This window comes from Octopus bimaculoides, chromosome 1 (genome assembly GCF_001194135.2).
Source record: "Octopus bimaculoides isolate UCB-OBI-ISO-001 chromosome 1, ASM119413v2, whole genome shotgun sequence".
In the NCBI taxonomy this organism is placed as follows: domain Eukaryota; kingdom Metazoa; phylum Mollusca; class Cephalopoda; order Octopoda; family Octopodidae; genus Octopus; species Octopus bimaculoides.
In genome coordinates this window covers 35,734,489-35,751,716 of record NC_068981.1, presented here as the reverse complement: position 1 = coordinate 35,751,716, position 17,228 = coordinate 35,734,489, and the positions used below count along the sequence as shown (strand labels likewise).

General features: G+C 32.6%; 1 protein-coding gene across 1 annotated transcript in view; it reads left to right on the top strand.

Annotated features, from left to right (window-relative positions):
* LOC106878977 (neuroglian) overlaps positions 1–17,228 on the top strand; it is a 562,318-nt gene that overhangs the window by 428,518 nt on the left and 116,572 nt on the right. Inside the window, exon 5 of the mRNA XM_052966151.1 lies at positions 6,421–6,652. Within this exon, the coding sequence (XP_052822111.1) occupies positions 6,421–6,652 (232 nt within the window). The remainder of the gene's footprint in view (positions 1–6,420; positions 6,653–17,228) is intronic.

Below are 17,228 nucleotides of genomic sequence, written 5' to 3'. Positions count from 1 at the left end.
TTTTTTTTTTTTTTTGATATATTATAAATATCAAAACTAAATAAATAATAAATTATTATCATGATAACTAATTAAAGGAGGGTTGGAGTGTTAAACTGACCCTGCTCCATCTCTGCATCTACCAATTCATTCATACAAATTAAGCAATCCAGTTTCAACTTTCAGCAACATACTCAATTTGCCAATGACTTGAGTGTGTTACCTGGAATTACTTGGCCTAAGGTGTATCTAATTATAGATTTTGTCTAAGTTCCAATAAAGTAACTGTTAGACTTTTCGATTTTCTCATATCTATCATGAATCTAGCTTCATGTCAGTTTCATCTGTAAATCTTTGACAAACAACCTAGATCAATATGATTTGTAACTAACTTATTTCAAACTTTACAAATGCTGTAAATACATGAGTAATGTTATTTGTTAAGATAATTGCTTTATCCTTAGTCCAGATGTTGATAATATCAGCAAAGTGAGAAAAGTGGAAGAGAAAAAAAAATATTACTGACCAGAATAGGAGAAAGGTCACAATTTTCAGATTAAAATAAAAAATGTGATCAACAAACTTTTAAAATTTTGTTTACTATTTCATTTATTTCATTTTCTCCCAAATATAAGCTCATTACAACTTGATAAATTTCTTGCCATATGGTGGACATAGTGATGGAAGTACTAGTTATATCATTGTAGTAGTTTATCTTGTAACAGTGTAGAAAAAGTTTTGTCTACAAATAGAACAAAAGAAATTGAGAACAGTTACCTCTGTTAACAACAAAGTGCTTTTGCTTTTCTTATGAAAAACATGAAAAAGAAATGTGATGTTGTATGACTATGAAACATTACTAATGATGAGTCATTAATTATTTGCAATACACTTATAATTTTTTCCTGTTAGCAGGAGAATTGTTTGTAAATGCATCACTAGACATGGTCTCCTTCTAGTCACAACGGCACAGTTTTAAATTCGAAACATCAGTTAAGTTGTCATTGTTATATTATATAAACCCTGGCCATTCTGTTATCTGTTTACTCTAAATAAGAGCAGTGTGGATCATTAACAGTCCACAATGCACATATAAATTTTTCCTATTGGTAAGAAAATTATGTGTATATGCATCAGTAGATATAGCATTCCTGTAGTCACTATGGTGTAGGTATGGATTTTTTCATTATTTTAACCTTGTTCAAATTTGTTGCAGATGATTTTGTAGATAGAACCATGACTAATTTGCATATTATTTGCCACATTGTCAACAGTCACCCACCGGTTCAACAGTAATGTGCACTAGACTTATTCAGCATCATCAACAGCACTGGATAGGATCAAAATCTGGCTCTTCCTTCTTATGTGACAATGTTGTAACCATTTTTTTAATATTTGTCAGTCCATTGATAGGCAGTCTATAGTACCAAAATGCTGTTCTTATATTGTATTAAAAGTCTCTCATGGATTTCAGCTCTCATACATCTCCAACCTACCAGATTACTGAGCGAGATAACCATGCTTAGCATTTTAATAATGACAAGTTAACTAATAGACATTTCAAGTTCTAAGTTTTCCCATAGTGACTAGAAGGAGACCAAGTCTAATGATGTACATGCAGCTATTTTTCCTTGCTGATAGGGAAAAATATTAGCACATTGAGATAATTAAAGACTTCCTGTAGATCAGAAGTAATAAATTGGAAAAGTATCATATATGTGCAAGCATACAAAATAATGTGCTGAGCATACAAAATAGATATGCATAAATTTGCAATTGAGCATGAAAGTTATTGGCTTAGAAATAAAGGGAAATTCAACTGTACATATTTTATTTTTCAATTAAATTTTGACAATAACTACAAAGTTTCAACTTAGTTTCCTTAGGCACAGCATGGCTGTTTGGTAAGAAGTTTACTTCCCAACCACATGGTTCCAGGTTCAGTCCCACTGTGTAGCACCTTGGGCAAGTGTCTTCTATTATAGCCTCAGACTGACCAAAGCCTTCTAAGTGGATTTGATAGACGGGAACTGAAAGAAGCCCATTGTGTGTGTGTGTTCCACCCATTGCTTGACAAGCGGCTCAGCAAAAGAGACTGATAGGCTTACAAAGAATAAGTCCTGGGGCTGATTTGTTTGACTAAAGGTGGTACTCCAGCACGGCCACAGTTACATGACTGAAATGAGTAAAAGAATAAAAGAAATACTGTAAAATACTTTTAATTTTCCAAACCTTACACATATTTTTTGTTCATCTTGTGAATAGTGCAATTTGGCTGGAAAATAAACATGGTATAAAAAATATTTCTGCAGAAAAAATTCTATGGATAGTTTGATTGGGTGGGTGGAAATAAAGAGATGACGGGGAGGTTAAATTTGTATAAAAACACAGGTCAGAGACAAAAAGAATTCATTGGTTTGTATCAAAATATTGTGTTTAAGTTGATCTAAAACTTAGTAAGAAATTTGTTTTTATGGATTGGCTCCGAAGATAAGAAAGCATATTATTATTTCTGTTGCTTATATACATTTTTTATCTGCAGTAGCTAGATACATATATACTTTTGTGAAGTTAATTTTATGCATATCCTCACTAGATAGTAAACATGCATTTCCTTATACAGGTACAGATATATAAATTTATTTGGAAAATACATACGTTTACATTATATATATATATGGGAGAATTTACGAAAAAAACAACAACAGACGAGGACAGGTGGTGTAAACAACAAAAGGGTGTATTAGTTTAATGCTTCGGGAATAGAGAAAGTCTTTAACGTTTCGAGCTACGCTCTTCAACAGAAAGAAATAAGGAGAAAAACAAGGAGAAAAACAAGGAGAAAAAAATTTTAATGTAGTGGTCAGTGATCTATCATGATACATATATACATATATATATATATATATATATATATATATATATATATATATATATATATAAACAAAACAAAAATGGAACAAGAACATAACAGGCGACTACAAAACATTTGGACAGTTAGACGATACAAAAAATGACAAGAAAAATCAAGGACGGATCATTCGGAGCTTTCAATCTTCAGTCGAGTGCCAGATCGTCTTTGAAGTTTCGCCCAGTTACTCTCAAGACTGCTCTAATCTGGCCAGCCCCAAGAAAATCTAAGCTAAGCGCACTAGATTCTTTGGAAAAAACACAAGCGAATGTATACAAAAAGAAGGAAGAAAAAATATGAAGAAATGGTACACAATTAAAAATACAAACAACAGGACATTAACAACTGGTGTCTTTCAATTAAGGATGAATTAAATTAAGCTGGTGTGTGTGGAAGTGAAGCCTTACAGCAGGAACATAGAAGGTGGAAGTCATGGGAAGGAATATAAGAGATGCTATACAGATGGTAGTCGAACGGTCAGGCTTAGCCGAGCACTGGTTAAATGGAAGGAGAGGAGAGAGGTAGGGGAAGAGAGATTGAAGAATTAGAGAGATACAAGAAAGAGAGAAAAAAGGAAAGAGACAGAGTGAGGTAAAGAAGGAGGGAAAGTGATGAGAATGAAGGGAAGGCCAAGAAATGTAAGAGAGGATGGGAGCAAGAAAAAGAAAAGTGGAAGGAACGAAGAAAGTGTGAAGGGGGCTAAAGGAAAAAGTAAAAGAGTCATACAGAATTTAGATATGTATATATGTAGTTACATACAGATGACCAAAGTGTACTAGACCACTATATGTATGTATAAAAAGACAAAACAAAAAATGGAACAAGAACATTACAGGCGACAACAAAACATTTGAACAGTTAGACAATACAAAAAAGGACAGGAAAAAATAAGGACACATAATATATATTATGTGCTTACACAAACAGATGTGTCTGTACATTGCAATGCATGCTACATAGAAAAATAATATTCATACTTGGTGATAAAAAGGTAGCAAAAAATATTTAAGAAATATCATTTGCACACGAATTGACAATGCTGTTCCTCACAGATAAATCATGAACTGAAACAAAAGGATAAATTCTATACTTCTCTCAAAGGCTCAATTCTAAAGTTTCATATACCATTTCTTTCTATAGCATACAAACTTATCCAAATTTATTACACACACACACACACACACACACTCAGAGTGGTTGGCGTTAGGAAATGCATCCAGCTGTAGAAACACTGCCAGATCAGATGCAGCCTCCTGGCTTCCCAGACCCCAGTCAAACCGTCCAGCATGGAAACAGACGTTAAATGATGATGATGATATATATATATATATATATATATATATATATACATATATAGACAGGCAAAGCATACATAACTTGGCACAGATACAGGTTTTTCGTTGAAAACTATAGTCAGAGTATGCATGTGTGCGTGTGTGTACTACACACACACACACATACATTTAACACACATGCACACACTAAATTTAAATATGATAAATGATTATATTATATAATTTATGCATGAATGTGTGTATACATGTATATTAAAAACACAGTTTTCAGTAAGAAAGAAAAATTGTATTTGAACCAAATTAGGCATACTTTGACTATGAAAAGATATCTCACAATGTTTATATAAAATTTTCAAGGAGAGAGAATGAAAAATCTATATTTTATACGTGTTTTATTATAATGTAATCTATAGTTGTCAGAGATAACTAATTTCTTATCAAAATCTCCAGCAACTTTTAACATGATTCAAGGAATTTCAGGGGAAATATTTTACATAAAATAAATTAAGTTCCTACTGCTCTTTTGAAATATCACAATACAACAACAGTTTGTGAATTATCAATAATATACTATTTCTACCACAATATTATTTCCTTTCCCTTGTTGTTATCAGAACATAGTTAATTATAGGTGCTCTGAGAGATAAAGAAAGATTAGATTAGATTTGTGTAGTTTACATTTTCCTTCCTACGTAGATGGGAGTGAATGGGTGATGGACGTACTCAGACAAGGAGTTCCAAACTGAGGAGTGGGTGTTATAATATACATATAACCATTTGATGTGTATGTCTTAGAATGTAGCATTCTATACGTGGTTGAATACAGATTATCAAGAGTATTTCACTGATCTAAGTAGAACTGGGATTAACTGGAAAGACATTTGAAGACTAAAGTTTATTGTTGTTGAACTGGAGAGAGCAAAAGAAAAGAAAATCTTAATAGTACTTAAGAGATGGAAGTTCTCTGCCTTTCTTAAAAATATGTCACTCTGGTGGTGTCACTCCTTAACATTACATTTCAAATAACTATTATTCAGCACTAAATTTAATATCAGCTACATTAGCCATCAACTGATTTCAGGAAAATCCTTTCAAGTCATATTCGTCTTAGAGAATAATTCAGACATAAGTCATATGTACAGGCTTTACTGGGTTATAGTCAAGAAATTGTGTAATGGAGAATAAACCACTACTTTATACAATGAATCAGAACTGCATCATCAGTAATATTTGAGTATGTTGTATATATCTAATTTCTAAAAAGAATAATTGAAGTCTCTTTGTCCTTTACAAATTTGTTGTTCAGGTGTAGGAAGAAATGTTGAATATTATGTATAGCTAAACATAAATGGGTTTGACAGTCACATGTTCCTTTAACATCTTCTTCAGACAGAATCGGCATGACACAATTTGTGTAGACAAACTAGTGCTTTGAATTATGAGTACAATCCACCTGATGGGTTTCATCGCAGTTTCTGTTCACTCAGTTTCATTCACAAGACTTTGGATCAACCAGAGGCAATGGTAGAAGACATTTTCCCATGATGCCATATAGCGGAAATGAACTGAGGATTTCATGATTGTGAATCAAATTTCTTAACCATTCAAATTTGCCTGCTCCATTACTGTTGAATCTGTGTAGATCATAACAGGCCTATTTTTATGAATAAATTACTTAAAATCACCATCTATTCATAAATAAGTCAAGTTAGTGTTAGCAAATTCAATGCAGTGTGCATTAAAATGTTAATTAAAAATTATTATGCAGGGAAAAAAAGACAATATTAGCATTTGACCAATATTTCTATTATTCTGTCTCTAAATAATATATTCTCTAGAATATGCTAATTTTTAACACCAATTTGTATACAATATTGTGATTCACTCATCCCTACTTTTGCAAGTACAATGAAGTTTATGCTTCACTGAGGAGGTCTAATAAAACCAAAATATGTTTCAAGTTATCTCTCATATTTGTCGGAATAATTAAAATGAGACTAATTATTCACTAATTCCAACTTTTCCTAACCACATAATAATTTCTAATTAGCTTATTTTATGTCTGCTACATTTAATATGATAATACTAATTCAGTTATTATTTTAATGAATATGGATCATTAAACATTCATAGATAAAGAGCAATGATAATAGACAAGCAAATGGATATAGGTAAATTGATTGGTTGACAGGTGAATCTATAAAGATTAAATATCTGTATTTTTCTTTCTTACAGACAATGATTCGCTTCTATCACCATGGTCCAAATTTTAAATACCGAGTCAGTTGGCAAAGACGCGGAAGTACATTTTGGAACTCCCAAGACGTTGAAGATTCTGAAAGAGGAGAGCTTCAAGTAGATGTTGATGAAGTCTACACCCCTTATAACATCAAAGTAAGGGCAGTTAATGCCATGGGAGATTCCCCGCAACCTCCTTTTGTATTTGTCGGCTATTCAGGAGAAGGACGTAAGTAAAATCTTTTCTTGTTCTTTATTCCCCTTCATTTTTTCCTTCCTTCCTTCTTCTACACTTACTAGATATGTTTTTAGTCATTTCATTTATTTATTCTACCTTTCTGTGGACAACACTTTTCAAAGAATTTTATGTATGTCTTATCTTTTCCTTTTTAAAGCATCTTAACAGATTGAAATAAATGTATTGAGAACATATTAAATACAGTCGAAGCATGGTGTTATCTATTAAATGTATTGTTACTACTTTCTAGGCATCATAAGAATAGGATCTGAAATGGCCATTTAACAGCAGGTAACTGATGACAATAGTAAAAAGCAATAAAATAGTGCTACCGTTGTAGTTAGTTCAGTTTGTCAGGGCAATAATAAACTGAATACTATGATTGACTGTTGCGACATTAAACTATCACAAACAATTACTTTGCCATTACTGATAATAACTTAATGGTTTTGAACATTGCTTTTGATTCTTATTTAGTAGTTTAGTTTTATTTTCTGTTATTATTTTCATTTCTTGCTATTCTTGATTAAGGCCTGAATCTTACCTCTCTAATCACATCATGACATTGTATTCTAGGAAGCTAGAAAGTAAAGAGAGATTTGTGAGGTTTAACCTTCAAAAAATATTTGATATAATGAGAGTAAGTAGTCAATAAATGAATGCAATAAGAGGTTATTTAGAGAAGCAAGGATAAAAATCAAATACTTTATTTGTCAAGAACTATAGCATCAAATAATCATCTAAGTCGTTAAATACATCAATATTAATAAAAAGTGTAAGATACATAACTTAATGAGATACCATTCATTACAGACAATACTATATATTACCTAATCAGTTCATGTAATAGACATAATGAAAATAAATAATTAAAATTAGTTTTATATCCATTTTTCCATATAAGGATAAGTTGAATAGATGCAGAAATTTAGAAACTACACGAATCACTGGAAAATCAGTTCATCTACAGAGCCTACAATATGTTGGGAATCACAGATACTAAGAAGCAGCAGTGATTGCTTTGGGATAGCTGTGGTTCAGATGTTAACCCTGGGACAGTGCAAACTGCTTACAAGCTGGGGTTAATCAACCCTGACCAGGTCACCTGAGTGAAGAGGTTTGTTTGTTGAAAGACTCAAAACATCTGACGACCCCAGTAACATCACTGATACGTTCAGACGTATTGCAAGATAATATATGCAAAAAATAAGATAAATAAAAGTGTATTTTCAGTTATATAGACTGACACTAGTAAATTAGTGTATAAGGTAGTGAAAATACATATGTGTTAGTACTGCTCTAAGTTGGAAAGTTTGTAAATCATTTATCCAGAATCTAAGGCTTTTTCTCATCATATCACTAACCAATGCAAAAATCTGACCCACAATTCATTATCAGCCTTATCATCTTTTAAAAATCTACTTTCCCATACTTGCATGGCTCAAATGAGAGTATGTTGGGGAAAACTTTTCTACAGCTATATGCCCTTTCTGTCAGAAATCTCTCCTGTTTCCATGCAAGATAATAATTCCCCAGTCTATCAAATAACAAACAGATGAGCAAATATGAGCTCACACAAACATGCACACAGACACACACATACATGTGTACATATATATATGAATATATATATATATATATATATATATATATATATACATACTTGCCCAAGGTGACACACAGTGAACTGAACCCAAAACTTAGCTAGAAAATGAATTTCTCAACCACACTGTCATGCCTGCACTTTCTTCTGAAAATTATTTCTTTCACTCTTTCTTTTAGAATTTCAAAAAATTCTCAAATTTCCAATAAACTTTTTACTGTTTGCTTTTCAAAATATTTGCATACTACAGTAAATTGTTCTTCATCTTATCAACTATCGTTTAGCTCTGTTTATAAAATTACTCCCCAAATCCATTTACCACATCGATTTTCTTTATTTTGTTCCTATTAAATCTTTAGCAAATGGATTCAAGTGACAATGCAATTCTTCAGTGCTTTTGCTTTTCATAGATGTATGTATGAGATTTCTTTTAGCCATTTCCTTTATACCATTGACAGACATTTAAATGTAGAAAGAAAATAAGTAAAAGTGAAGATGACTCACACCAATAGAATTACCTTTGTATAATCCAACGTTAGTAAGAGGAAGCATCTTCAGTTTTGGTGAATACATAATTGAGATATAATGCTCCTTGGCATTCTGCCATTGAAATATACCAATTCAGAGATAGAATTCTGTTATATACCTCTCAGACTATACATTTTTCTCCCTTTTTTATTGTTGTAGTTCTTCTTTGGTCGTTAGAAACTAAATCATTTTATTCACTGTGGAGCTGTTACCATTACCATTTTAGAACAGTTCTTTATCATCAAAATCATCCTTGACAGTTTCGGCTTGAAATACCAAATTAGGATCATTCAAAAAAAGCTTTTACTCTGACTAAAATATCTTGAAGGGTCTATACTTTTTTTTTTTTTTGAATTCATAAAAACCTAAAATAGTATTTCTAATTCTTTTGTATTTATTTCTAACATTCATGGCTATTATTAACTGTTATTCATTTAATTCTTTTGTTTTTTTAAACATTTTTTTTTGTATCTATTTCTAAACATTGTATTGGATAGATACAAGTTAATTTTTTCCAAGAAATTGGTAAATACGGCAACTTGTAATCTAATACTAATGTTATTTTTGTCATCTGTCAGGGTGTATATCAAAGTTATTTTTATGTCTTCTTATTCCAACCAAGAAAAGCTAATCAGAATGAAATAAGATTTACATGCATAAGGAATTAACACACACATACACACACACACTTGCGTGCACGTACACACACACACACACACACATATCAGTCAAGACACAGAATTAAAAGACTGCATTTTCAGAATCAGTTCAATACATGAGGACTGTAATGAGCAGTGACACAACCTTTCATGTCCATATTTGCAAGATTAGCAGCAGCATCAGGACAATGACATGATTGGAGGGTTGTGAATTTATTTACAACAAAAGAATAGAAATTGATGCTGACTCTGAAGAAGCAGTTGTTCTTCACTATCTAGAGTAGTTTTCTTTCTACTCTTCCAGCTCAACAACAGGAAAAGATGGAAATCCCCTTAAGCACTATATACTAGACTGAAGATTTTTTTCAACTGTAATTATACTGTGGTCTACATCTGAATAAATTTCAACTCATATGAATCTAAGAACTGTGTTTTATTTTTATATATATTTTCTTCAGAATGTTAGTTCATTGGTTCTTCTTTATCATTTCAAGAGAGAGAATCATCTTGACAAAAGTCAATATTAATTTTTGCTAGTGGAGCAAATTTGAGTTTGATGGAATGAAGTATATTATGTGATCTTTATGCAATTATTCAATTTTATTTTTCATTTCAACAATAGAGTCCTTAATGCTCATATTGAACTATAACGGCCTTAATATTTGTTTATACTCTTTTAACTTGTACTATTCGTATGAACTGACTGAGGTTTTATTAATTTTATTACTTTATTTCATTATGTAAAGATAGAAAGAAAGGAAATTATTTTAGCAAAAAGAAAGATATGGAAGTTTATTTTCTTTTTTTTTTTTTTTGCATAGTTAGAGGAAGGAAAGTGGAGCCTATGGTTCTCTTCATAGGGTTTGGTAGTAAGAGGTTGTTCTCAGACCAGAGATCTGGTCTGGAACAGTAACAGAGCAGGTACTATGAAACGCACTCAAAGGTCAGATGATGGTGTTAAAGTGGACAACAAATTAAGTCCAGCTACCACCCAAGAATAGAAATGAACCCTCTGATGAGTTATTTCAAAGTTTCTATCTACCACATTCTTCTCACTAGAGTTTGGTATCAATCTTTGAGTGGCATTGATACAAGGTACATTTTAGAAACTTTTTTTAAGACTTATTCATTTCAGGAAGGCCAACACCTATGACTCTTTCCATGGCCTCTAAGATGGGTGTGAGGAAAAGAAGAAATTATCTTCAGATTTGGGACCTGCTCAAATGCTTGAATCAAAGTGGAATTCACTAAAGATACCCAATGAAAATGGGTGTTAAAATGAGAAATAGATTAAGCCTACCAACCAAAAATGGGAAATTTACCACTGATGGAGTTCCACACACTTTGCCTACCAAATTTCACTCACCAGGTTTTACTCAAACCAAGGTTATGGTAAAAAACTTACATCTTAAAGTATTAGAGAAAAACTGTAATTGGATGCTATGATGGAAAGTTCTTAATATAAAGAAACTTAGAACTAGTAGTAGATACAATGATAGAAATGGAGAGCAAGACTAGAAGAGTGGTAGATGATGATTAGACTTGAGGTTGCAACTTTGTATCTTGTCCTGTCCTCGGTATTATGTTGCATACCAGGATACGTAAGTCCCACATGGCCTAGTCCACTTTGTAAATACATACCATATGATAGAAACAGCTCACTAAGTCAGGCAGCAATGTTGATATAATGAGTGACTCATTAGCTTGTGGGGCTGAGTTCAACTTTTGCTATAGGAAAACCTATTTGTAACATAAGCAGTACTCTTATGTAGAGAGAGATCGTCTCACTTCCACTTAAGGCTACAAAAACTAGAAGTACCAGTCCACCACATTACGGTTTATTACAATTAGAATAAGTAGATTTGTCTTTAAAATATCATATTTTAAGTTTAAATAATCCATCCATATTCATGATAAAGAAAAGTAAATTTTATTCGCAAAAATTGAATATTACTCTTTTTACACATTGCCTCAAAATAGATATTGAAGTGAAGTTTCATTTCAATTGAGACATTTACAAGAATACAAGCACATTTACTTATATTTATGAACTAATTAATGATTTTATTGCCATTTTTGGTTGTTTTTAGATATCTTATTTGTTTTTCTTTTGTTTTTGTTTCACTTTTTCAGTATATTGTTATATTATCTTTTATCTTTAATTACATTTGCTTCACAAAATTGTTAATTAATTCAATTCTTGTGTTAAATAATACTCAAAAGATTTGTATCTTCACATTTAAAAAAAGCAAAATTAGTGAGAAAAGGCAAGTGGAGGAAGTTTATAAAACTTTATACATGCCATGCGTATATCTGTGTGTGGTATGTGTGCATGTATATATATATATATATATATATATATATATATACATACATACATACATACATACATACATACATACATATGTATGTCTATACATGCACACACACATGTCTATATCTGTGTATATATATATATGTGTGTGTATATATTTATATATATATATATGTATGTATCTGTCTATCTATGTATGGCTGTCTGTATGTATATACATATATACATATACATATCTGTATGCATACACACATATGTATATATATATGCATTTCTCTGTGAAAGTTGTATCTATTAATATAAATATCAAAATATCTATACTCAAATATTCATCATCTGAAAGTCTCCATTCTTTGCTTTCTCTCATTTTGCATGTATACATAAATACATATTTTGCATTTCATATCCAAGCTGTTATATTTAACATGTTTAATTTGTTTATCCACATAACTGCCTCTATGTGTATAAATATATACATATGTGTGTGCATGTATATATATATATGTATATATATACACACACACATATATATATGTATGTATGTATGTATATACACATATCTACATACATACATACATATATATATATATATATATAAGAGCACTGTAAAAAGCACTATAAAAAGCCCCTTTTGAGCATCAGAGACAATGACAAATGACCGAGACCTTTGGCAATATGCTGTGCTTGAGAAGGAAGATCCTTGAAGCTGAGTGAAATCATAGTTGTAGCAGATGCTGGTGTCATGCAACTGCCACCCATGCCCATGGCACATAAAAGCACCCATTACACTCTCGAAGTGGTTGGCATTAGGAAGGGCATCTGGCCACAGAAATCATGCCAGATCAGACTGGAGTCTGGTGCAGCTTCTCAGCTTACCAGCTCTGGTCAAACTGTCCAATTCATGCCAGCATGGACAACAGACATTAAATGATGATGATGATGATGATGATGATGATGATGATGATGATGATGATGATGATGATATGTGTGTGTGTGTGTGATGTGTATGTCTGTTTATATATGCATGTGAGTAAAGATATATATATATATATATATATATTAATTTGCACATCCAATTTGAGTTGGATGTGTTGTTTTTAATATCATTAGCTGTGGTAACTCTCCTGAGAAACCATCTCATTTAGACTTCAAGTGCTATATAGCAGATGAAATTTCATCAGAACCAACGGATGGGACCGTTGTATCCATGTGATTTCAGTGTAACTTGCATTTTCTCTGCAGCAGACTCCCTACCATCAAATACCAGATCAAAATTCCATCACTCTGATATGGTTTAACACTGACTAAACAGTCAGTGAGATTGCAAAAACCTTGTGTACTGTGTATAAATAAGCTATGTGTGTGTGTGTGTGTGTGTATGTGCATATATATATATATATATACATACACACACACACACACATATATCACATATATCGCAATCATGGCAGATACAGGTGTTATATAAATGGCACCTGTGCTGGTGGCATGTAAAAGCACCCATTACACTCTCAGAGTGGTTGTCGTTAGGAAGAGCATCCAGCCATAGAAAACTATACCAAATCAGACTGTAGTCTGGTGCAGACTTCCAGCATGCCAGCTCCAGTCAAGCCATCCAACCCATGGACAACGGACGTTAAATGATGAGGATGATGATATACACACAAAAATACACACACACACACACACACACACACACATATTGTTTGATGCATCAATAATTAATATTTGAGAAATATATTTTGTTTTTATACTTTGAGGCAAAAAATAATTTTCCAGTTTCTTTTCTATAAATAGATTAAGAAGCAGATTTAATTTTCTATTGTCTGAAAACAAAACAAAAACAAACAAAAGAGAAAAAAATTTTAAAAGTACTGAATATCTCTGATTTTTTGCTGTTTTTTTTTTTTTTTTTTCAAGTAATAGTAATCAATATACAGAATATATATTCTGTGGTACTCCAGCTGAACTGCAATCAGAATGGTTTAAATCAATTAAACAATGAAGTAATGATAAAAAAATAGACCTGAAGAAATTTGTAAATGTTTTAATGAAAATAAATCAATCTATTATTTCCTTCTTTACCAATAAAAATAGAATTGAAAAAATATAAGGAACACTTTTATTTCATTATTTTTACTAAAAGCTTTCAAATGCCTCAAAGTTGTAGTGGTAATGTGTTGCAACTTGGAGTACTGGGTTGCACATGAACATCCTTGACTTAACCCAAAATGCAACTAGCTAACTGGTTGATAAAATCTCAGTCACTAACACACTGTCTCTTCTCTACTTGTTCTATAACTACCACAAGTAAATTGCATGACCCAATCACTGACACACCTGTCTCTGTAATTCATGTCTTGTTTACTGTGTCCTAGAGCCTAAGTGCTGCTCCGACCATTTCAACCTGACCTTTCTCCACAGAATGCCAACCTACTAGAATCCTGTCCTACATGAGTTTTTTCTCACTGAAATCAAAATATAAATACTACCATAAACAAATGATATGTATTAAGCTGACCAGTCTTGAAGGCCTGTAAATAAAATGGGCACTGCCCTTTCTCCAGACTAATCCATATGAGATCATTTCAGCAAGATTACATTCTGAAAGTCATTACATTCTCTCACTCTTCTAACTCTCTCTCACGAATCCCCAGACACTACTTTTCGCTTTCACTCCAATTAGCTTCTTCCCTAACTCTGTTGCTACTAATCTCTCCCCTACCACTCTCTCACAACTATGAATCTATGTAACTCCTATAAGAACTCTCTTAGGACCATACAGCCCATGCTGACATGACATATGAACTGACCCACCCCATAACTAGGTCCATCTACTCAACCAATCCCATTATCAATTCCATTTGTCCCTTTCTCCTTCACACTAATTTCTGATATTACTGTCTTCTCATTCTATTACTCCTACTGCAACACTGTTCTCTCTCTTAATCTCTGTATTACTATTCTTTCACAGTAAACCTGTTCCATCCATCAAGGAGGCTCTCTTTTACTTTGCAAGCTTCAAGGTGGCCCCAACAATGTTGGTTCTACAAAAAGCACTCAGTACACATTGTGATCAACAATTGATTCAAGTAATGGGCTTTTTAATCTTACTGATGGTAAAGCAACTTCTATTATGCAGGTACTATAAAAAATGTACCCAGTATACTGTCTATAGTGACTCATGTTAGGAAGGGCATCTGGTCATAGAAATTATACTAAAAATGAGACATTGGAGCAAAACATAATCCTCTAACTTACTAGCTCCTGTCAAATCATCCTGTGCATGCCAACATAAAAGATAGGTATAAATGCTGATGATGATGAAGTGTGTGTGTGTGTGTGTGTGTGTGTGTGTGTGTGTACGTGCATCATCTTCATTTCATTGTTTGTTTTCTTAAGTTGGTATAATTTGCAGTTTAGAACATAAAATATCTCTTCTCTGTACTGACATATACAAACATGCATGTAACACACATGCATGTGCGCATGCACACACACACACACACAATCATTCATATCTCTTGTTTTACCACTTGTGGTGCTCACTTGCTTGTCCACTACCATTCATCTCTCCTTCATTTCTTCATTTTCTCATTTTCTCTTCACAGCCTCTCTGCTACCTCAATATTTTCATTTCTCAGGCCTACCTCCCATGACTCTCAGAACTCACTTTCAGTGACTGACTCTGGATTCTTGCTACCTTCATCTGTTTTCTCTCTTTTGTGTTTGCTTTCCCTCACACCTTCCATCCATACTCACCCTACAAGGTAGAATAGTCCTGGACCTTTTCTACACAATCCACCTCATCCTCACCACTCTGTTTTTCATCAAACACTAACACTAACTTCTTCCTTCCATACTTCCTACCCCAATAGTGAAGCCTCTGTTACTCTCTCAACTACTAAACTCTCATAACTACAATGCTATCTCTCTCATCATACTTCTCTCTTCCTCTCATTACCTTACCTAAAATCATCACACTCTCACCTGTTCTCCCCACTCATGCTCTGCTAAAAGAGTTGTCCCATAAAGCAATGTATGCATGTATGAGTGTCTGTGTTTGTTTGCATTTGTTCTTCTCAAAAGATCATAAGTTACAGTGATATTGTTATATTTTGTCAACAAGTCTTCCATTGGCTTTGCACTTTTAAAAAGGAGAGGAAAAGAAGAGATTATTAATTTGAGAAAAAAACAAGTAAAGATAAGCAACTGGAAGGACATCCATCTGTAAAACAATGCTTCAATAATATATTTGCCTAACTCATACTACCATGAACAATAGGTATAAAAATTAATAGAAAATGAATGTTAAAGGAATTAACAAATGACAACAAAATATTTTTCTCAAGACAAATCTTATTTATCAAATAGACATTCTAATAGAATTATTACATACACCAGTGTATTATAATTCTTTATGTACATACTGTCTTCAAGCTACTTTAAGTTTCTTGTTACTATATTTAACATTTTTGAGCATGTGTGTGTGAGTGTGTGTGTACAAATCAATATGCCTTAGGGAATTACATATACCTCACATCTATTCTTAATTAATTAGCAATAATGATTTTGACTTCTAATTAGCCATACTTTCTGTAGGGTGAATTTAATTTTGACAGCTGACACTTCCAAGACTAGCTTTAATTTTGCTTTCTCTGAATGGGCATGCATGTATGCTTGCTTTTGTGTGTGTGTATGTGTGTGTGTGTGTGTGTATTTCTATCTGAAAGTACACCATTTGAGTTGTGCCAAGATATGTTTTGGTTTTGCATTCTCTCTGCCCATCCAACTTGATCACATTGAAGCCTGTTATCATAACATTGCTAACCAGCAAGAAAGCTGCATTTAAAGTGACATTTGCTATGATGAGGGTAAATGCATATTATCATCAAACCAGTAGCAATTATATTATATTGATCTTGATCATCCCAATGCCCACTTTCACTGAATGGTGTTTGTATTCCACCTCCTCATGTTTGTAAAATAGCAATAACAAAAAAAGAAAAAAGGAAGCAAATCATATTCATCAAACAGAAACTCATTTTGTGGAGTGGTTTATTAAATGTATTTTCTTATATTGTCCCATTCAGTATGTCCTTTTTTTCCAAGTATTTGTATATACAAGTGTTGCCCACCTACATTAAACTTTTATAGAAATGGTCATGGTTAGAGTGCCTTTTGATTATGGATCTACTCAATCAGTAAACTGAGCAGGTCTGGTGCTAAATGACAACAGTAACAAACCACTGTGCATTCTTTTACTTCTTGCAACATTAAATAATGTAAAGTCACCGTGAAGATCCCTTGAATTACAAATTTCTCTTCAGTAACAACCTCTAAACAGTTACTCAACCTCATAGAAATATCATCAAAATTTTCCTTGAATCCCATCCTACCACCTTTTCTATAAATGTATGGTAGGCTTCTGACAGTTTCATCTACCAAATTCACTCACAAGGT